The sequence below is a fragment of the Castor canadensis genome, chromosome 6, assembly GCF_047511655.1.
Source record: "Castor canadensis chromosome 6, mCasCan1.hap1v2, whole genome shotgun sequence".
NCBI classification, from domain to species: Eukaryota; Metazoa; Chordata; class Mammalia; order Rodentia; family Castoridae; genus Castor; species Castor canadensis.
Window position 1 is genome coordinate 10,517,361 of NC_133391.1, and position 22,487 is coordinate 10,539,847.

At 52.4% G+C, this 22,487-nt stretch overlaps 1 protein-coding gene across 17 annotated transcripts in view; it reads left to right on the plus strand.

Annotated features, from left to right (window-relative positions):
* The window catches only part of Cux1 (cut like homeobox 1), a 349,043-nt gene that overhangs the window by 66,548 nt on the left and 260,008 nt on the right, over window positions 1-22,487 (plus strand). For all 17 annotated transcript variants that reach the window (XM_074075668.1, XM_074075669.1, XM_074075671.1 and 14 more), the window contains exon 2: window positions 17,434-17,544. In XM_074075668.1, coding sequence (XP_073931769.1) covers window positions 17,434-17,544 — 111 coding nt within the window. The remainder of the gene's footprint in view (window positions 1-17,433; window positions 17,545-22,487) is intronic.

Sequence of the window (22,487 nt, forward strand, 5' to 3'; positions counted from 1 at the left end):
ATGACCCCAGAAGTGGTTTTTCTGGAGGTTCTCAGCAGCCAGGCCGCCTCCTTGCAGTCATGCTGCGGTAATCCCAGAGCACGGCCATCGGAAAACCCTAGTCTGGTCCACTGTGCGAGCCTGGCCTGGCATACTGGCTCCTCTGAGGACAGGGAGAAGGGACCTGGTTGGGATGCCTGGCTTGTGATGGGTGTCTCACCTGGCTAGTGAATATGCACCCATGGGTGTGAGCTGTCAGCTTGCTGGGTGACTTGGAAGGGTTCTTAGCTGAGTCTCCCAGGCCAAAAGCAACAACCTGCATTCTTCAAAGAATTCCAGGGGAAGAAAGTCTAGGAGGGCCTCCTAGACACTGTGCACCTCTCAAGGTGAAGTTTGCGGGGAGTGGGGAGGGTGCTGCCTGCAGCCATGTGCTAGTCAGGCCTGCCCTCCAGGAGACTTGGCAGACTTTAAATTCTCAAGCCTGCATGGTAGCAGAGTCTAAGTGGACGCATTGCCTGTGAGGTGCAGGGGGCAGGCTTTTTTGCATTACCTGTGCTGTGTAGCAGAGTCTGGCAGCTTCTGACTTTGACCTTGCAGGCAGTGGGCAGAACTGTCCAGGTGAGTGGAGTCTAAGAAGCAGGTAAGGAAGAGAGCAGGTGTGAGAGTAAAGAAAGGCTAGGCATGGCGGGGATCGTGGCTGTGCATCTATGGAGGGTAAATGGCGGTGCGAAGTGACAGTCTGTTCCCGAGTGGGGCGGGGGTGCAGGAAGGCCAGGGAACAGATTGCTCCCTGGGGAGGTCCCAGGAGCTGTCTCTGTCAGCTTGGTCCGTACTGCTTGGAGGGATGCATGCTTAGGCTTTGCAGTGACAGTGTGTGAGTGAGGCCAGTTACACAGCCACATCTACTAGTATTTTTGGTATAAAGCAGTTGCTAAAATTAATTCCAGTCTAAAACTTGATGAATTCTCAGTCATGGAATTAACAGGTTTCAAACGAAAAAATTAGCTTGATTAAAAATAAATGTTTTACTGGGAAATTTGGAGCCTGTCTATCCCTAATAAACTCAATACAAAGTTTTTTTGGTTTGTTTCAGAGGATTTGTGTGCATTTTTGTCTTTACCGGGAAAGTACAGATACATGCCAGATTCATAGCCCCTCAGGGCAGGTCTGCCCATGGTAGGGGCAGTTGACGTCATCCATGCTGTATATAGCCAGCTGTTGATCTGGGTGGCCCCGAGCTCCTCTGATAAGCATTAAAGTCGCACAGGCGACTGTCCTGTTAGCCAGGACCCCATTCACCTCCATCCAGTTACGCCACCCTCAGAATTAGTATCCACTACTTCGAATACCTACCTGAGGCCAAAAGTGTTTGGTTTTGCTTTTAGTGAGGTTCCAAACCACCCTGCCCACACCCTGTGCTCTGGACAACAGCGCAGCATGGTTTTCACATCGAGGGTATTTGGCACGGTGTGGTTGTATAGACCCCCTGCAAGGCTCAGCTATTCCCAGTGCCCTCCATCTATACAGCAGGGAGCGAACTCAGAGGCTGCCCGTCAGCTAGATTTCCAGCCACCAAGGTGCCCTGTTTTGACTGCCTAAGGGCCAGTGAGGGTGGTAGCAAGAGCTTTTCTGCTTCTTTACTTGCCCCATGTCAATGTTGAATCGTCCCCAGGTTGTGGCAGGACATCCCCAGATCACTGTAGGGTTAGCTATGGGGTAACCAGATTTACTTCTAGAGTGCAAATCTGAGGCTTTGCTTGTTTTGTAGGTGTGTTTCAAGAGGAGCCTGTGTTCCTCTTGAATTTGATATAAATGTGAGTAGGCAATGCAGAAAGCTGATTTTTATCAGTAGTGTTTTTTGTTTGGGTTTTTTTTTTTTCCCTTTCTGTGGTGCTGGGAGTTGAACCCAGGACCTGTGTGTGCTTGTTCTCACAGTGCATCCGGGGCTGGTTTTGAATTCATGATCCTGTTACTTCAGCCTTCTGAGTGCTGGGATTGCAGGCCTGGAACACCACAGCAAGCTCTTTCAGTAGTTTTTTAAAAAAGCTGGACATCTTTACCTCGGTGTGGTCACAATAGCCATGGTGCAAAGACACGCACTGCCCATCCCGCCCCCTCCAATTCGCTTGCCTGGAGGGTCAGTAGCATAACCCAGCCTGCCCAGCAGGCCTCCTTGGACGCCGAGGGGCTGGGGAGCCAGGGAAGGACAGATGGACTTGGAGGGGGAGCCCGGCCCTGCTTTAAACCACAAATGCCTTTTGATAACTAGTGAAATTGGCAAGCCCGGTGATTGAAAACATGTGAGAGGTAACCGGATCGCAGTTTCAAGTAGTACATACTGGAGAAGTTTTCCCCAATGTAAAAGTTACTCTTTAAGAGCCTTAAACTTATAAAAACAAGGAAATTCCATGTTACGCCTGCCACTCGGCCTTTCCATTTTTATTCCAGAAGTCAGATTTGACAGGTCAGCTGCTGACTGGCTCTGGGATCCCCAGGGCATTTAATTCAAAGTGGGGGGAGGGGCCCAGAGCGAGAGCTGGCAGCCGTGGGGATGGGGAAGTCTCCATGTTGCTCAGTGCCAGGTTCATTATTTCCTTCTAGCGAATCCTATTTTCTCATCTTGGGGCTGTTTCCTGTATTAACTTCATCCCCTGAAGCTGGTTCAAGATGCTTTCCAAGACGGTTCTTCTCCTCTCCTCTTCCTGGATCTTGGTGGTATTGCATGGTTTACTTGGTGGCCACCTGCTCACCAGGAGTTAAGGCCAGGCATCCCATGCCCTCCTTCTTGAACTTGTCCCTCGTCCTGTCCCATCTGAGCGGCAGTGACCTGCTTGCAGCCTCCCTTCTCCTCAGTTCCCTTCTCCCACTGTGGTCAGCATGGTCTTTGTAAAGCATGACAGTGACCATCAAAGCTGTCACCACTGGGACTCAAGTCCAAGTTCACGGCCTCCAATGTGGTGCCCCCGGCTGTCTTCCTGGATCCACCTCCTGCCCTTTTAGTGACTGTGAGTAACGACGATGCCAGAGACCACAGCACTTTGTCTTGTTCAAAAGCAGGCCTGGCTCCTGTAACCCCGGGCTGCTGCCCCTCCTGGTGGGAAGACAGGAAAGGAGCACAGACAGACACACAGACACAGAGCCCATGACACTGTGAGCCCCAGCTGTTGTGCCTCCCGGTGGGTCTGGCTGTAGTGGAACAGTGACTGAGATGCCCTGCCCCTAACGCTCTCTGCGTGACCTCAGTCCGCTCGCTGTACCTGCGAGCATCAGAGTCCTTGGTGTGGGAGTGGCACCGTAGCACCCTGCCAGATTGTCACGGGGATTAAAAACCACAAGGGATAGAAAGGATGAGTCAATAAACGGTGCAGGAGCTATTTTTATTACCTCTGCCCATTCTGTGCCTTCTGGAATCTTCCCTCCTTCCTTTTCTTTCCCCCACGTGAAATCTCACCCGGCCTCAGGACTGCTGCTTATTACTTTCTGTGGAGTCCTTCTGAGCCTCCTGACAGGAAGCCGTGTCTCCTTCTCCACTCCCACGTGGTCTTGGTACCTCTCCTGTAGCATTCTCCCTTAGGCTCGTCCAGTCATTTTCCTACGTCATAAGCTCTCCAAGCACCAGAACAGCTTGTGGGCCCTTTATTCCCTGTTCTTCTGGCCCCCACATGGAGCCCAGTTGGTGTCAGGAAGTATACATGGGAGCTGTCACTCCAGGGTGATGCTCTGGGCGTCATTGGATGTATCAGCTGGCTTTTGCAAATGTGACCCATCCACATCTGAAACCCTCCCAGTTTTCCTCCTGGGAGCTCCCTCACGACCCCACTGGACCCGCTCCCAGCTCAGGTCCTCCCAGGGACAGACCGAGGCTTTGCTTTTGGCAAGCACATCGTGCATTTCCTAAGCAGACCACTTAGGAGTGGGGTATGGCTAGGAGGAAGTTGATGAAATAAATATGTTTTATCAGTGTTATCTTGGGCCCATGGCACCTTTCTTTTCTGTTACGTTGCCTTGGCACAGGACAGTGCCCCTTGTCACAGGAGGCAGTTACACAGGCATCCCAGAGCCCAGATCACGGGCTGTTGCTCAGGTATCACTGCCCTTGGCTTCTGGCCTGTGCTGTAATGGGACAGGCAGAAAGTAGCCAGTGTGACCAAGGCCACTCGGCCCATGCTGCAGGGGCAGAGTTCCTGGGTCCCGGCTCTGTGGCCATGCGGAAGTGGTGATGGCTCATCCCACTACTGAGCCCCCCAAGCTAGATGAGAACCGTTTACCGCTGTCCCTTGCGAAGCCACAAGTCACATGTGACACACATAGTAACAGTACAGGGCCCAGAGCGAAGTGGTTCCTCAGCCAAAACAAGCGGTGCTGTTTTGCCGGGTTTGAGAGAAAACCTTCCTTGATGTCAGCATAATTAAGAACTGAATTTAGAGTTAGTGAAAAACAGGTGATGAGGGCTTGCACTTGGAGTAGTCATACGGAGCTGGGGAGTGCTTTGTAATTGGCGTTCATTTCCTGCTACAAGGACCTGTCCCCGGGAGCCTGGGAGAGCCACCCAGGATGTAGGGGCCTCCACTGGGAAGTGCAGTGGCTGGGGTGCTGGGCCTGATCGAGTGTCACACCTCGAGTGGCACAGGGGTTGTCATTGTGCTTGTCTACGTTGGATGGGTCTGCACAGCTCACTTTGTAGGGGCTAAGAGCCCCAGGTTCTGGGCATGATGGAGTGCAGGTGAAACTGAAGTCCGCGTTCGGGGACCAGAGTGGGCGGATGGGGGCAGCACTTCCAGGGCAGCAACTCATGTCTAGCTCAGCTAGAGGTGACACTCATTGAGCGTTGAAATGACTCCTGGAAACCCACATTTGTGCCCTTGGCACCATCACATAACCTGTTGGTGCCTAGCCCAGGCTTCCCGATGGCAGCCAGCGTGCCTGCACCCTGTAGGAATCACAGCAACACTCAGTCCCCTGCTCACCCAGTGCATTCTGCACTCCATCTGGCTGGCGGCAGCTCTGAACCAGTGGCAGGATGGTGTAAACCTTGCTCACCAAACACGGTCCCAAAAATCTTGAAAATTAAGTGCTAAAAAGAAAAAAGGAACTGGTAGGAGGTGGTGCTTCTTGGCTGGCCCAGGCTGTGCTGGGGTCCCCAGTTTGCTTTTTCCAAGAAGACACTTGGCATCTTTTAACTTTTACTTTTAAATTCCAGGCAAAAACATTTCAAGAGCTTTTTGGAGTTTTTTATTTGCTAATTAAAACGTGAGAAGGGAATGCAGCACAGGTAGAGTTCTGGTGTAAGCCACAGCTGTGATTAAAAAAAACAAACCCCACACCCAACAGTTTCCAACTGAAGTTATTAGCACTTCACCTGTAACTGTGAATACTTTTAGGTCTTATGCCCTGTCTCTTAAGCACCCTGCACCCCCGGAGTACGTGGGGAAGGAAAGCTAAGTGTGGGACCTGGAGGATACCCAGCCCTCAAAGAAGATGAGAACCACCATTTCTATGCATCTTTTTTTAATTAATAAGAGTTTTTCTTTTTTCTTTTCTTTTTCAGGCTGTGTAGCCCAGGCTGGCCTTGAACTCACATTCCTCCTCCCTCAGCCTCCTGAGTGGTGGAATAATAGACCTGTATCACCATACCTGGCTTTTTCTTCTTCTTCTTTTTTGCGGTACTGGGGCTTGAACTCAGGGCCTTCACCTTGAGCCACTCCACCAACTCTTTTTTTGTGAATTTTTTTTTTCAAGATAGAGTCCCATGAGCTATTTGCCTGGGCTGGGTTTGAACCACAATCCTCCTGATCTCTGCTCCTGAGTAGCTGGGATTACAGGTGGAGCACCGGCACCTGGGCATGCCTGGCTTCTTAATTTTTATGACGTGTAGTTTTCTGGCAACCTGGGAGGTAAAGTGGGGGTGGTATATTTTACAGATAAGAAAACTGAAGCTTAGGGCATCTTGTTGACTTGTCCAAATTCCTGCAGCAAGAAGGAACCAAATCCAGGAGGACCTGGGCTGGGCTGCTAACCTTGGTGCACCAGCAGCTTCCTAGAGTTCACTAATGCCATGGACGGGGCGGGCTGGCTCCCCAAGAAGTGGTGCTGTGTGAAAAAAATACCAAACTCCGAGCCTGTGCCACTTGCAAAATAATTAAGTACAGTCTGTTCTCATTCTCAAAACGGCCAGCAATGCATCACCAAGCCCAATTGCACACTCCACATGACCCCCAGCCCCGAGCTGTCCTGGTGCGCACACACCACGTGACTTGTGATTCCCAAGCCTGGCCTGTGCTGGCAGCTGTCTGTGGCTGGGGCAGCCCCAACACACACACACACAGCCCCAACACACACACACACACACACACACACAGAGAGAGAGAGAGAGAGAGAGAGAGAGAGAGAGAGAGAGAGAGAGAGAGAGAGAGCTGGGAAGCTGCAGGGTGGCTTTGCCGCCAGCGTTTTCCCAGAGAAGTGGAAAGGAACCTTTGCCAGAGTGGCTGGTGCCCTAACAAATTGATTCCTGCCAAACAATGGAGATAAATATTTTCAACAGGCAGAAATTTTGGCTCCTGAAGTGCTCAAATTAAAGGCTTATTTCTGAAACAAATACTTTAGGAAGAAAACATTTTCCCCAGCTAGATGAGATCAGGGTTATTCCTTTTGGCGGCTGCATAATTATTTTGAGATTAAAACACAATGGCTTCTCTCTGTCTGCCTCATTTTTTCACTGATGACCTGGCCCCCTTATTTCCTGGAGAAAGGAAGGTGCGTGGGGAAGAGGTGTGGTGTGGTTTCCTGCACAGAGCCCAGATCTGGATTCAGGTCCCAGCCCTGCCCCCTCCCCGTGTGATCTGGACAAAGCCAGACTCGTCTGGTCCTCAGTTTTCCTGCCTGGGAAATGGGTGTGTGTGTGTGTGTGTGTGTGTGTGTGTGTGTGTGTGTGTGTGTGTGTGTGTGTGTGTGTGTGTGTGTGGTGTGTGTGTGTGGTGTGTGTGTGTGTGTGTGTGTGTGTGTGTGTGTGTGTGGTGTGTGTGTGTGGTGTGTGTGTGTGTGTGTGTGTGTGTGTGTGTCGTCTGGTCCTCAGTTTTCCTGCCTGGGAAATGGGTGTGTGTGTGTGTGTGTGTGTGTGTGTGTGTGTGTGTGGTGTGTGTGTGGTGTGTGTGTGTGTGTGTGGTGTGTGTGTGTGTGTGTGTGTGTGTGTCGTCTGGTCCTCAGTTTTCCTGCCTGGGAAATGGGTGTGTGTGTGTGTGTGTGTGGTGTGTGTGTGTGTGTGGTGTGTGTGTGTGTGTGTGGTGTGTGTGTGTGTGTGTGTGTGTGTGTGTGTGTCGTCTGGTCCTCAGTTTTCCTGCCTGGGAAATGGGTGTGTGTGTGTGTGTGTGTGTGACCCTGGGTATTGCTGCTGCCCTCAGGACCTGGTATCTTCATCATCGCATAAAGGACTGCTAATGCTGGAATGTACTTTACATTTACATGGCCTCCCATGACCAGGTCTTCCAGTTTAGATAGTACAGTTTCTGTCTGTCCCTCCTCTGATTTCCTGGCTCCAGCCCATTAAAGACCTCTCAACCCTGCCTCGTTCTCCACTCTGATGCAGCCAAGGAGGCTGGACCTGTCTGTCCTCTGAATCCAGCTTCTGCCTGCAACCAGAGCCGCAGGCAGGTCTATCAAGCTAGGCAAGAGAGTGGATATCTCAGCCTGAGCCCCCCACCCCAAATCAACCATCATAGACATTTCTTCATTTCAACAAGTTCTCAGTGGTCTTTTTTGGTCGTTTTATTTTCAAAGATAGGGCCTTGCTATGTAGCTCAGGCTGGCTTCAAGCTCACCATTTTCCTGCCCCAGCAGGAAGTGCTGTGATTACAGGTATGAGCCACCATGCCCGGCATATTATGTGTACCAAGCGTGTAGTTTATCATTGTATACTAAGTGAATGACATATCACATTTGTCTCATGATGAATACAAGTGTAAAAAGAGTAAAAACTGAAGTTGAGGGCGCTGTTCTCCAGTATTTGTTGCCTGGGGCAGGTCACATGCATTTTGGGAACTTGGTTTCCTCATTGGAGTCCAGAGCAGTGAAGCTCCTGTGGCTGCTTCCCCGCCAAGTTCATCCCAAGGCCCACGGGAGGGGCAGTGTTAACAGTGGGCCTGATCTCAGCAGCACCACCACCTTCCCCAGTCCCCTCCTACAGGGGGAGGACATGTGTGGTCTGGTCAGACACAGGAGGCAGAAAGCATGGGACCTGGCCATGGGGAAAGCAATAGAGCATCCTGGCAAGTGGAAGCGATCACACACGGAGAGCTGACCCCAGGTAACACAGCAGAGGGCTAGTGAGGGGAGGAGGGTCCTGTGGCAGCTTGCAGAAGTCACAGAGCTGACTCCTGCCATTTGGAGCCAAGGATCTCTAAAGGCTGAGGTTGGCCGGCAGTGTTCGTGTGGTTTGCAATATAGCCAAGAGACAGCAGTAAAGAATAAAGCTTATGAAAGGGTGATTTTTATAGCTCAGAAATGATCCAGTATCAGGAATTTCTTTCGGTCCAGTTAATCTGTAAAGCCGAATTCTCTCTGTTCTGATTGAAAGGCACCCTTCCCCTCCCTGCCCTGGCTCTGGCTGCCTGTGCCTGCTCTCAGCGACTCCAGCCGTCTGATTGCAGCTTACGTTTCATTATGCATCAGTGAGACACCGTCTCTCACGTCTCGCTGTCTAATTGAGAGTCTAGCGAGAATTACACGTAGTGCAAGGCTTATGGGATGCATCTGGCATTTTTTGTCTTTGCATGGTGGGTTTTTGACAGGGAAAAAACAATAAACAAAGTCTTGGTTCTCAGTTGAAGTTTCTCATTCCCAAGGAATGTGCGAAAAGCCTTGTACAAAAACTTGGTGGGCCAGTCCATGAGTTTTATTTGATTTTATGTTCTGAATCGGTAATGTTCACTTGGTCCAAAATCAGAATTTTACACACACACACACACACACACACTGAGAAATCTTGCCCACGCCTCCATCTCTTTCCAACCAACAGTACTTTCCTGGGAGTGTGGTCGATGAATTCAGCCCTGTGGCCTTTACCCAGAAAGCCCACGGACAGTAAGTGACTGCCCCTCAATTTCTGAGATTGGAAATTAACTTCAGGCCATCTAGAACCAAGCAATCCTGAGTATTTATCAGACATGTAAAGCCACCTTAAGAGTTATGGAGGAAAATCCTTTCCAAGTGCTAGAGTCAGGCCGAAAGCCGTGGAAAGAAGTTGACAGTCACCCTGGTTACTACTGAAGTTTGTGTATATGGGTGTCCCCATGTTGGGTGAAGTAGCTTGCCTGGGTCACAGAGCTCTGAAGGGTGACAGCTGCAATGTGTCCCAAGGCTGAGTTCCCAGACTTGGGCTCCGAACCTCCCCCCATTGTTCCCCAGTAGAGAACAAAGCCAGGCATGAATCAAAACTGTCGTAATAAGGAGAATCCAGGTCTTTTCCTGTCCCCCACCTTGGGAACGATACAGCTCACCTGGAAAGCAAATGACCTTATAGGTTTGACCTTAACAGTTTCCACGTGTGCCCACTCTTTGCCCAGTTTGGGAGTTGTTGCTGCCCTGCAAACAACTATAGGGCTGAGAGAGTGGGGTTGAGAGCCAGGACAGACACTGGATCCCTGTGACCTTCTCACTGGTACTTAGGAGGAGTGGAGGCAGGTGGCAGTCACACAGAGGAGGTGGCTGGCTGAAGGCTGTTCACTTAGCAAGCAGGCACGGGGTATCCATATACAAACTGGTTCCTTGGAGCAGAAACTCCGTGACTTTCTTGCCGCCCTGCTGGCACCTCCTCCTTCCCTCTCCTGCACCTGGGACTTGATCATCTTCCTCTGGGTAGTAGGGAGCAGGAGCCACCCTCTAGGTGAGGAAGCCTTGCTGTAAATATAGCTAGTGCCTGCTGCGAGAGCTGGAGAGAAGGTTTGGTTCTGCTTATTCTACCCTCATCCCCGAGCCGGGAGAAGATGGCTACTGCCTTGTACAAAGACTCAGCACAGCATTCTTATTGCCGACCCATCACTGGGCAAGCGCTTGCTTCTGCACACACCCATTTTTGCCTGCTTTTGGCTTTTTTGTTCCTGAGTTGGAAATCAGAGAAAGGGACTGACCCAGCATGCTCACTGGTTTTCTGCCCCGTTCACCCAGGTTTACTGAGTGTGTACTACACACGGAGCTCTGTTCTGGGTGCCACCCGCAGTGGGCTTGCCCTGCCCTGGAAGGACAGTTGGCATTTCCTTCCAGAGTCTCCCTTCTGGGATGCAGAGATGGAGACATGTGCTCTCATCTAACAGTGAGTGCCCCATCTGAAAGCCCTGCTGGAACTCACTCTTCCAGCCCCCTTGTTCCCTGGGCCCCTTATTCCCCAGGGCTCCTTTGCGTGGTGGGGCAGTGATAAGCCTTACTTTCCAGACTGCTGGGAGGGCCTGGCCAGCATGGCTTCAAGGTTTGAGTCCTTAGCCCCACCATCCTAATTCTTGCAGAAATGGGACCATTCTGGGGCTCCATCCAGAATCTCCCCAGGACTCAAACCCCTCCTGGACTATTCTAGGCTGTTCTCTGCATCCAGCACCTCAGTGCTCGGCCCCCTCTTTCCTGCAGCTGTCTCTTTCTGACTTGAATTTGTCTCATCTCCCTCCTACTGGTCCCTCTGCCTGGTGTGCCCTGCCTCCTCCCCATGGCCCACTGGGATACTGTCACCTCCTTGAAGCAGTCAGTGTTTTCTCCCAAGCAGAGGGAGTCACTCTCTTGAACTCTCTGCACTCTTTCTGGACTTGTGTTCTAGCAGGTAGTATATTTTGCCCTTCCCCCGTTAGCAAATGCCACCTGCCTACCTGTGATGTGCCCCAGTTCTCTGCGAGGGGCTGAGCAAAAAGCAAGAACTTGTGGAAAGGAGGAACCCAGTGAGGTCAGTGTGCCAGGACAGGGCTGATGATCCCTGGGTGGTCTTACTTGGGGTCCCTGGGACACCGCTGAGGCCTTTGAGCAGAGAATGACAAGTCTGGTTGGGGTTTTGGTGTGCTGTGTCCCCTTTCCTGTAGCGATGTGCGATGTCACCTTTACAGCTCCCCAAGGGACTGATCCTACAAGCCCCCTGTACACACTCCATTGTTCCCAGCTCTGCCATTCTGGGTCCTCCCTTTCATCTCCATTCCCCCATTGCCCTGTATGGAACCCCCACCCCAGGCCCTGCCACCCTGTGGGAGGTCACAGTTTGGGGGTTAGGTGGGTCTCCCTTTCCGATTGCCCCACCTTTGCCTCCCTGCTGCCCCTTAGGGTCCTGTTGGCAGTCAGCCCGATTCTGTGGGACTGTGGCTTGTGAGTCGGATTGCCTATTCTGGCCATTTGTGGGACACCATGGAACAGAAGGTCACAGTCGTAGCCACGAGCCAGAAGTTGTGTGTGATGGAGTTGTGCTGGGGAAGGGCTGTGTCAGAAAAAACATTTACAACTGGGAGGTGACAGCTGGTTCTCTGCCTGGACTTAGAAAGTGGTGGAGACGTTGTTCGCTTGAGGGATTCTGTGTAGTTTCCCACCGGTCCACGCACAGATGAGGGGACGCATGGTTGAGCACCATGCCACGAGCGAGGTACACCTGAGTCCTTGCCCACCCTTCAAAGCCGGGGACTTGTTACAGAGGAACTTGGCTTTGTTTTAGGAGTAGGCATGACGCTTCCATGCTGAAAATGCAGAAGGTACTGAATCATAGTCCTGGAGGAACTCCATGCTCCAGGGATTTCCCTCCCCATGGGAAGGGGTTAGTGCCTGCGCAGCCTGCCAGAAAACTCCTGCCTGGGGAGGTAGGTGCAGTGGCTGTCTGTATTTGCTGTGGCTAGCTTGCTCCCCGAGGGCGGATGCATTTAGCAGAGGTGGTGTGTACACTTCTAACGGAGCAGTTATCCCCTGACCCCTGCCTGCCTCTCTCAGCCCTTCCCTGTGGAAGCCAGGCCAGCCTCTGCTCCTGGGTGGCACTTTCCTGTGTTCCACTGGATGGCTGTGACAAAGTTTCTCTGAGGCTGCATCAAGTGCAGTGCCTGGTACCCCGTGAGTCCTGGTGACAATGAGGGGGTGGACATTGAGACTGCCTGCCTACTAGCCACAAGGAAGATGGTCATTCTTGTCAAAAACTCGAAGACCTTTCCTGCTAGAAGGAATTTCACTCTTCTCAGACCCCTTCCCGTGTTTCCTTCCACCAGCCTGACTCCCTCTGTCTGTCCTTCTTTCTTGTCTGCCTAGTTCCTTCTGCTAGACAACAGGCATATGTGTGTGGGTCAGGAGCGACTTCTGGTTTGAGCATCCTCAGAGCTCCTGCCCTGTGGAGGATGCTGGTGGCAGAAAGCTCAAGGCTGAGGCCCCGAGTGTGTGGCTCCTGCTCACCATGCCATGAAGGCAGGGTGCATTACCTTAATTACTTTCATACAGGGGCCGTCATCTGACCCCAGCCGCGTAGGGATGAGGCCTAGATGTCTCTCCAGGGTTTTCTGGTGTCAAAGAATGAAGGACTACTGAGTCATTTGTTCATTCATTCATCTATCCATCCACTGCGGTGCTGGGCTGGAACCCAGGACCTCACACATGCTAGGTGAGCGCTCTACTTCTGAGCCACACCGCCAGCCCCAGGTGTTTTGAGGCCCTGAGTTATAAATACATATGTATAGATACATATATATGTATATTAGTGGTACTGGGATTTGAACTCAGGGCCTCACACTTGCTTGGCAGGTGTTCTACCACTTGAGTCTCTGCCCGCAGCCCTAGATGTTTTAAGAGGTGATGGGAGGGTGCTGGTGGGGGCCTAGGTCCCCATCCCTTTCTACCCAGAGCCCCTTCCAATCATTCAAATGACTCTGTGGCTAGGAGGAAAACAAAAGTGCCCTGACACCTTTCCCGGTGTGCACTTCACAGGCGTCACTGAAAATTCCTCTCTGGGCTGTGCTGTTTGATGAGTTTGACAGGTAGTCCCCTAAAGGGACATCAGATAAGCTCACTCCTTGGATAAAGGTAGAGATAAACACAGGGAGAACACCTCACTTGTATTGCCGGTGCTCCGCCCAGGGCTACTGTCCTTACCAGCCCAGGGGAGCTAGGAAGAAAGATGGGAAGACCCACCTGGGCAGCCGGAGTCTGGCCTGTGCTTTGCAGACCTGGCCTGGGGGCTTAGGAAGAGAGAGTTTCAGCAGAAGGGGAGGGGGGTCCCTGCTGGTGTACCTCCCCCTTTACAACAAATGGCTGACACATACACATTTAAGGCAAGTGATTTCAAACTGATCACTGATATTGTTGTGACTTATTTAAAATAAGCGGCGAGGTGGAGGGAGTTGGTGGTTCTGGGCTTTAATGCGGGGCTTTGTACTTGCTAGGCAGGCTCTCCACCACTTGAGCCACACCTTCAGCCCTGTTTTGTTTTGGTTTTTTGGGGCTATGTAGCCCAGGCTGGCCTCGAACTCATGATCCACCTGCCACAGCTTTTGGAGTGCTGGGAGTGTGCCACCATACCAGGCTCTAATTTCTTTTAAATAGGCAGGTTGTTCCACGGTCGTTTTTCTTTGTCTTAGTTGGAATGCTGCTTCGATACTTGGCCCAGAGGCTGGAGCCCTGGCAGAGAGACTTAGAACGTTAGGTGTTGCACCCTTTGAGGACCTGTCAGAAATCAGTGAGGCCCACAGTTGTCACGGCTCGCAGGCAGTGCCTCACACACCAGATCCACAGAAAGAGGGAGGCCCGTGTGCAGGCAGCCCTTGGCCACTGGGGCCGGGGGCAAGGTGGGCCTGGCCACACAGCTGCCCAGGGGCCATGTGGTTCCAAAGTGAGTTGAGGGCTTTCTGCATGCGGTGCCTGTCCTAGTCAGATATGTCCTTGGTAACGTTTTCAGCTCTCTCAGCCTTCTTGGAGGTTTCTGATTCTGAGTTTGTACAGAACTCAGATGATCTGGAACTGGGGCTTGGGGTCCTCCTGCCCTGCCCCGGCACTGTCCTGGCTGGGCTGGGCTGGGCTGGGCGGTGTTTTCTGACTGGATATGGCTGCTGTCGCCTCCTCCTCCACCCCACTGCTCAGTGGGTAGCACATGGTACAAGAAACAGCTGTTGTTTTGACAAAAGATGTGCTCACCTCACTCCCTAGCCCTCCCCAGCGCTGCACTGGGGACAGAACCCAAGGCCTTGCAGATGCTAGGCCATTGCTGCACCACTGAGCCACACTTTAACTGTAGCAGGTTGGTTTTTTTGTTTGTTTTTTTATTTTTGTTGGTGTTTTTTTTTTTCCCTTTTTAAAATTTTGGTGGGACTGAAATTGAACTCAGGGTTCAATGGACTGCTTGAGCCAGTCCATTTTGCTCTGGTTATTTTGGAGATGGGGTCTCTCAAAACCGTTTGCCTAGGTTGGCCTCAAACTGCTATCCTTCTGACCTCAGCCTCCCAAGTAGCTGGGATTACAGGTGTATACCACCATGCCTGGCTAGCAGGATTGGGGAAATTAATATATATTACTGGTTTTTTTTTCCAGCTAGATATGTGCACATGGAAATAGACAGAAAATAGGCCCTCAGAGCAAGCTCCCTTCTCACGGTTCTTCCTGGGAGCAAGCACAGCTCAACTTCCTTCTACATCTTTCCAGAAGTCATCAGGCCTTGGGTATAGATAGCTGACCTTTAAGCACTGTTCACAGTTTGCTGGTTTTAGTTAAACACCTCTTGGTGGCCATCTGTCCCAGTAAGTGCCTGTGGGACCACTTAAAAAGGTTTGTTTTAACCATTGCAGAGTGGCCTCGTGGCTCAATGTGTTCTTGCTGGATGTTCAGGTTGGTTCCAGGTATTTTGCTCTTTGTGATTTCATGTCTTGCAGATGTGGGGACTCTCCGTGCTCCTGTTTACATGTGACCATGACTCATGGGCTGAGGATTCTGTGTTTTGGGCCTCCACCTCCACCTCCCCTCCATATGTTGGATCCCCTTGTTAATGTGTCATTGTGTTTGACGCTTTGAGTACAGGCAGGCTCGTAGATAATAAAACAGTATTTGGCTTATGCCTAACCGCCGTCTCCTCCCTCTGCGCTGTCCTCACAGCCCGAGAACGAACACCTTACTCTCCTTGAAAAGGATTTGCTGTGTTTTCTTGTTTTGTTAAAGGGACACTCAGTCACAGACCGCTCCCCTGGCAGCAGTGCTCCGTCTCTACTCCTTGCTGTGCCAATCTGTCTCCGTGGTGGCACCATGTTAAATTTGGAGATCTCCATGGACTCCTTGTCATCCCACATATGTCTGCAGGGTGGGGGAGGGGATTGTGGCGGCCCCCACAGAGTCCCCGACTGCCAGCAGCAGGTGGCCTCAGGTGCACTGGCTGTGCAGCACCATGGTCAAGGTGGATTTGCATCCACCGTTCCACCTGTTCAGCTCAGGCTTCCTGATCTGTCTGCCCAGGGAGGGACCTGAGAGCCAAAGGGGCAGATGGGGAGCTGGGGGTGGGAGACAGAGGGTCCTAAAGGCTCTTGTGACATCTCCAAAAACGTCCCCTCCCCATTCTCTCCCCAACACCCAGCACCCCACTAATGTGAAGAAACCAGGAGATAGAGGCCCCTGGCTGCCTGGCCCCCTCTGCAAGGCAGAGGCAGTGGGGTCCCCTCTGAAAGCAGGGTTCTCATGAAAGCAGCCAGCACCCGTTTTGTTTTTCTCCTAAGTTTTCTGTGTCTGTGTGTGATCGGAATGAAACGTCAACTTTTCTCGTTTCTGTCAGATTTCAATATTGGCTTTTTTCCCCCTTCTTGAAGTCTCTTTTGTAACTTCTGCTGCTGCTACTGCTTAAATATAGATGCTGTAGTCCTCCTCCTTACCAGATTGTTTATATTTTTGAAAGCCTTCTGCTTCTCTGTGGCTGCTCGTTCTTCTCTCTCCTTCCCACTTCGCCACATTGGTGGCGGTTGCTCTTTTTCCCCTGCCTCCCCTGCTCTGGGATGCGTTTCAAATGTGGTCTGTCGAAGTGTTCAATGTTTCCCTCTTTTCTGGGGAGCTTTGACATCTGTTCCTGACTGCCAGCCCACGGCATTCTTTGGGACTCGTTCACCCAGGATTTGCTTTAATGCCAGGAACACGAAAGGGAGAGAGAGCATGGCGTGGTGGCATCTCCTCCCCCCCAGCCCCCATCATCTCCATTTTCCCCTCCCCTGCCTTTGAAACTGCCTACGGTTTCTAAGTTGACAGCACGCTGGATGTTTGTTCCAACTCTCCTGTCATCTTGTTTGGCCACGGTCCACCCCATCTTGGTACCAGTGAAGAGTTGCCTAGGATGGCGCTCAGGCCCGTTGGTTGGGTGATTTCCACCTAAAAGGAAGCTGGGGGAGCTTCGGTGGGGGGGCGGGTAATAGGATGGGTGGAGTGATGCCAGTGGCTTCCTGGGTGTTGACCTTGCTGCCCTTTGAGCCTTAGATTGGTTGGCTGTGTCCTGGCTCTGCCTGGCCGCAGGGTGGTGGCCCCTGCTATGGGCAGGCCATTGGAGCAGCTACCCTGAATCAACTCTAGGCAGAGCCTCTCTGTGGCTTCCAAAACTGGAGTGACTCAGGGAGACAACGGGCCACGTGGCCTGTGCCCCTGCCATGAGCCTGGAGCACCATCCCGGCCCATCTGCCACAGGCTGCTTTGGAACCGCTCCTCTTGGCAGCTCCTCCCGCATCCCCCAGGCCAGGGCACAGGTCCCTGAGGCTGAAAGGGACAGTTTGCATGTGGAGGAGTGCCCAGGGTCCTCAGTCCCTGGCTGGTCCCCTTCTGGGAAACCCACCCGGTGCTCCTTAGCGTCCAGGGATGCTTTGAGAACTGCAGGTGCCTCGCCTCCTCAAAATTCACAAGATATTGGTAGTACTTACCCTGGAATTTTTCTTTCAAAGGTCCCCCTTGAAAACTAATAGCAGGTTAATGGTTCTGACCAGGACTCCTGGCCTGGAGTGAGCTCACAGTAAATATTTTTTGAATAGTAGCAAATCAGCTGTGACTGCCTAAGGTCCCAGGCCCAGACAGTGGAAGGACAGCCAGCCACATGTCCCAGGGGGAAGCAGGGTGTGACGTGGGGGGCTCAGAGCTCAGAATGGCTTAAGAATGAAAGCTGAAAGCTGAAAGCTGGCTCAGAGCCACCCCAGGACAGGCGTCGGTGGGATGTTGACCCCACTTTAGCTTAGGCAGGGAACTGTTTGTGTGCAGGCTGTCACAAGAACACACATGGTGCCCAACTGGGCAGACAAACCCAGCAAGTTGCTTTTCTCCAGCCGGTGCCTGTGGGGCTGGGGTAGGGTGGGTGGGTGGGTTGTGCTCTCTGTCCTTGTGGCTGTCTGTCCCTGCAGCCCCTCCTCTGCCCTGGGGTGGGGAGGGGGGTGGGGCCTCCACTCATTGTCCTGGTCACCTACAACCCCCTCTGGCAGGAAGTGCAATTACAATCTTGCTTTCCCTTTCTGTGTCTCTGGACAGAGAGAACTCGACGCCACGGCAACCGTATTGGCGAACCGGCAAGATGAGAGCGAGCAGTCCAGAAAGCGGCTTATCGAGCAGAGCCGAGAATTCAAAAAGAACACGCCGGAGGTGAGGCGGGGGTCCCCTGATGCTGTCCTCTCCAGGGGTCTCGTGACCCTCGGGCATGTTCAGAGCACGTGTCCTAAGCGTGGCGACAAACGCGTGGCGAGCCTCCCGCTGCTTTCTTCTGTTCCCTGTCCCCAGCCCTGTCCCAGGATGCGGGGTGTCCCGCACAGGTGTGGGGATGTGACAGTGGCTAGCCTCTCCAGAATCATTTAAGCCACCAGCTGATTCCAAATGCAGACGCTGAGCAAGCCGAGTGTGTGAGAGGAGGGGACCAGGCGTGCATATATGTCGGGTAGTGTGTCACCAAAGTCCTTAAAGGGACATGGGGGGGCAGTGGGCCTCGGGGCCTGCCGCCCTGGTGTGGGTCGGCAGAGTGTGTGAGGATGGCACCATGCGGTGTTTCTTGGAAAACAGACATTTCATCTGCTCCAACCTTTGTAACGCCTGTGTGTTTCTGGAAATGTGCCGTAAACGGCATCGGGAAGGCGCTTGTCACACGCGATGAGGGTACAGTACCCAGAGTAGCTGGGCGGCATCCTGTGTTCTCTGGGTTCCTTTGTCCCCTTCAGTCACTTTGTCTCCCTTCAGTCCCAGGCTTAGTAAGAAACGAAGAGAAGCCAGAGTTGTCCAGACAGGTGAGCGGGGCTCTTGGGGGGCCCCGCTGGGCTCGTGCCAAGCCTCCTGCGCCCTCCACTGGGGTGAGTGGGTGGCAGCTGCCTCGGGCCTCGGAGTCTTGCTGTGGCTGTCAGCTGTTCCAGGTGGGACAAAGGGCCAATCCTGGAAGGAGAGCCTCTTTCTGGGAGGGAGAGGGCCCTCGTTTCTAGCCTAACACTCCTGAGAAGTGGGTGTGAAACAGAACTTTGCAGGTGGACTTGCTTTAGGGTTTCCCAGCTGATTGCCGTTCAGGGTGTGCTGTCTGGAGTCACTCTGGAAGTCAAACAATTAACCCCCTATTTTTGGGATAACTACTGGAGAGGAAGCAGTAACCCAGGGCAGACAAACAGGGCTCGGTTCTGAGCCATGCCCTCCCTCACCCCAACCTCGCCTGCCCAAGGGTGGCAGGTTGGGGCCACTGGCACTTGGAGGCTTCTGCTATTGAGGTGGGGCTCTCATTCCCGTGATGGCACATGTGCGGGGAGGCGGCTGTGGTCACACATGTGGAGTGTCAGGCTGGGCTTGGGGCCCACCGTGGTGTTCGGGGTCTCTGTCTGGAGGGACCCAGGCATCTTTCTGGTTGTACTGGCAGGTCGTTACACGCTTCTAGGCAGGGCATGTACGAAACTGAAGGGTGCTCAGAACTTTGGCGAGAGGGGTAAAAAAAACATCTGGTTTGTCGTGAGGAACGGCGTCCCCTTCCCTGTGCTCGTGGCTGTGATCCTTATGACCCCCACTGGGGGCCAGGCCAGTGTCCTTGCTGGTGTGTACCTGTGTGATTTCTGATGAAAGGCCCCGTCACCTTGATCTGGGGATGAGGAACCCTTCCGCCCGACGTGTCACACACGGGATCAGCGCCCAGCAGAGTCGGAGGGAGGAGGACCTGGTCTGTAGTCAGGCGGGTCAGAATGAATTTTTAAAGTGTCAGTTACGTGTCGGTAGAGAACTGCATTGCAGTCGTTGTTATCATTGCGTACGCCTGTCGAGGGCTTGTTTTGAGACAAGGTCTTGCTATGTAGCTCAAGCTGCCCTGGAGTTCATGAGTTACTGCCTCAGGTACAAGAATTACAGGCATGTGCCACCATTCCCAGCTTGCTTGTTTCTCCTTCTCCTCCTCCTCTTTTTTTTTTTTTTTTTTTTTTTTTTTGCTGTACTGGGGTTTGAACTCAGGGCTTTGCCCTTGCTTTGCTTATTTTGGAGACAGGATCTTGTTGTGAACCTAAATCCTCCTATTTTATGCTTCCTACAGTAGCTAGGATTACAGGCATGTACCACCATGCTTAGCTTTTTTTTTTTTTCTGTTAAGATGGGGTCTTGCAACCCTCCAACCCCCCAACTCTGGGGCTGCAATCCTCTCGATCTCAGCCTCCCATATGGGTGTGGACCACTGGTGCCCAGCTGCTTATATCCTTTTAAATTTAAATTTTTAGTTAATTTGAGGGAGATTGTAGTTACTCGGTGAATAAAGGTGTATGGGTTTTCTTTGAATCAGTCACTTTCAAAGAAAAACATTTAAAAATTCCTGATGGGACAGCCATTCCCTATTGAACGCAGTGGGCCGTGGGGTATTTCTAGGGTGTGTTAGTTATTTTCTCTGTTCATTACTGTAGGTGACTTAGTGGCCGCGTGTCTTTAGGCAAATTTACTTAACCTTCCAAGGTTTCAGTTTCATTATCTGTAAAAGGCGTATTGCCAGGGCTCACTCTCAGGGTTGCCGTGTGCAACCTGGTGTGTGTGTGAACAAGTTGTGCGTCCCTGCATGCGTACGAATGCTCCCACAGGCCTGCACTTGGAGTCAGGTGTGCTGGTTATCAGTATTGACTTGAAACACTCCATAACTTGTTAGGTGTGGCTCCTTTCTGCTCCTTGGAGCCAGCTCAGGGACGTTTGAAAACAAAACGAAACTTGAACAAGAGGTGGGTATGGTGGTGCGTGCCCGTAATCCCAGCACCAGGAAGGCTGAGCCAGGCTGGGTTTATACAGCAAGACCCTGCCTTGAAAAAAAGAAAAACTAGAACAAGTATAGGTACTTTCAGCTTAAAGTATTCCCAAATTTGTGCTTTTCGAGCCTTGGTTCGTTCGTTCTTTTTCTTCTTTTTTTTAATGCAGTGCTGGGGATAGAACCCAGGGAATTTTTCACACTAGGCAAGTGTTCTGCCACTGAGCCACATCTCCAGCCCTTGGTGTTTTGAGTAGGGTTCTTGATATGTAGCCCAAGCTGGCCTTGAACTCGTGATTCTCCTGCCTCAAGCCTCCTGAGTGCTGGCAAACTTAGACTTTGTACATTTTTGCAGCCGCTAACGCAGCAAGTTTGGGGCAGCCGCATTACAAAGCTGCATTCTTAGAAACAATTCAGTGTCTGTCTTGAAGAAAGTTAGCAGCTTCCCAAACGATACATGTCTGGGATCGTCCCACGCTGAAGAGTCTATGGGTTTTGGACAACACCGAAAGATTTTTTTGTCCTGTGAACTCAGAAATAGTGTGGTTGGGGTCTCTTAATGTGAAAATCAGAGATTTCTTTTCACAAAAATGATTTCAAGCTAAGGGGTGTTTTTTCCTTTTTATGGAACCCAGGGCCTTGCACACGCTAGGCCAAAGCCATGTTGGGAGCCTTTGGTCTTAGCTTTTATATTGGTGCCCGTTAAGAGCCCCCTTCCTTCGGAGTCAGGAGAATGCACTTGTTGGGGATGGTTCCTGAGGGCCTCCCTGTCTCTCAGCCTTGAGTCCTTGCCACTTTTTCCAATTTCGCCTGCCACACCAGGTGTGCTACCTGGGTGTCCCCTCTGTCACCCTCCTCCTTCTTGTGCCTACGGAGGGAGAGGCTAACCAAGGGAGAAGGCAGGACTCCACAACTTCTGGGCGGGTGACAGAGACAGTGCCTGGCCTTGGGCCTTGGGTGGTGGGGTTGGCCATCCCTGGTGTGACCGGAGCTTGGCGGGATGGTGGCAGGGGGAGGCACCTGGGCAACAGCTTTCCTCCCGCCTGGCCCCAGCTTGGAGCAGCAGCCTTCTGGAAGCCTGGTGGTGGTAGAAGTGTGTGGTGTGTGGTGTGTGTGGTGTAGACCAGAAGGCTCCCACCACCGCAAGGCATTTCTCTGCTTTTCCCCACACAGCTGCTTTTCTATTTCTTTGACTGGAGCTGTGGACTGAGTTGTGTGATTTCAGGGTCTGTCCTTATCCCGGGTGCCCGAGGACGGGCAAGGCCACACGTGCTTGGAGACCTGGTTTACCTCTCATCAGAGAAGCGGCTCTGTGCTTTCATTTTTCTGTGTAGGAATTGCTTTTGTTCTCGCCTTTCCATTCAGTTCAGTTTAAAGGGTTTGCCTCTGACCAAAGTTTGGTTTCAGTCCTGCCTCTCAGTGGATCGGGATTCGAACCCAGGCACTGTGGCTGTCACGTTCATGCACTTGGTGACTTGCTGAGCAGGCACAGATGGGCCCCATGTAGTGGAGGCCTCAGCGTGGAGCCCCGGGGACCGAGGCCCTTGCTCCCAGAGTGAAGTGGGCGAACCACGGCTGGTGGTCAGTTAGGGACTGTGGCACACCGGCAGTGTCCTCCAGCAGCACGGCCTTGCTTCGGGACTGTGCTGCTGAAAAGCCACTTGAGGAGGAGTGCCGACCCAGCACGCCTTGTTTTCTGCTTTGCAGGGTGGGGAAAAGTGGCCTTTGTGGGAGGGAGAGAAGAAAGGGGCCGCAGGCCTGAGGCCCAGTCATTTCTGTAACACCTGCTGTCCCCAGGATGTGTCCTTGTCACATCAGCATCTGTCCAGTACTGCCCCGGGCTGCTCCCAGGTGTCTGTCTGTAAGACGTCCTCAGGCTAATTTGCGGGACCGTCACTTCTGTGAGGACAGCCTTGCTGCCCTGCAGGGTGCCGCGTGGTCATCTTTCTCCCCGATGCTTTTTGGTCTACGCAGTTCTCTCTCGCTCGCTGGAGCGTGTGCCTCATGGCACCTGGCCCACGGTGTTCACAGCCTGTGTCTGTCTGCTGCGCCTGCTCTGCCGCAGAGCCAGGTGACTTCTCACCTCGTGTTCCCTCGCCTCTGTTGTTGTCAGCAGCAGAGTTGGGCTCCAGTCCCACTGTCAGTGGCCCAGCTCCTTGGTGGTCAGGTCTGGGGACAGACCCTCTTTCTCCCCTGCTGCCTCCTCCAGGGCAGGTGGGCCTGGCATGAAGGCAGCTGCAGCCCTGTTGTCTGACAGGGACATTTCTCTGCAGCTAGCGTGGCACCTAGGGTCTGCTGTGTTTTTCTCATGTTTACATTCTTGGCCAACATTTGCAAAAAGTCAGGCCTAGGA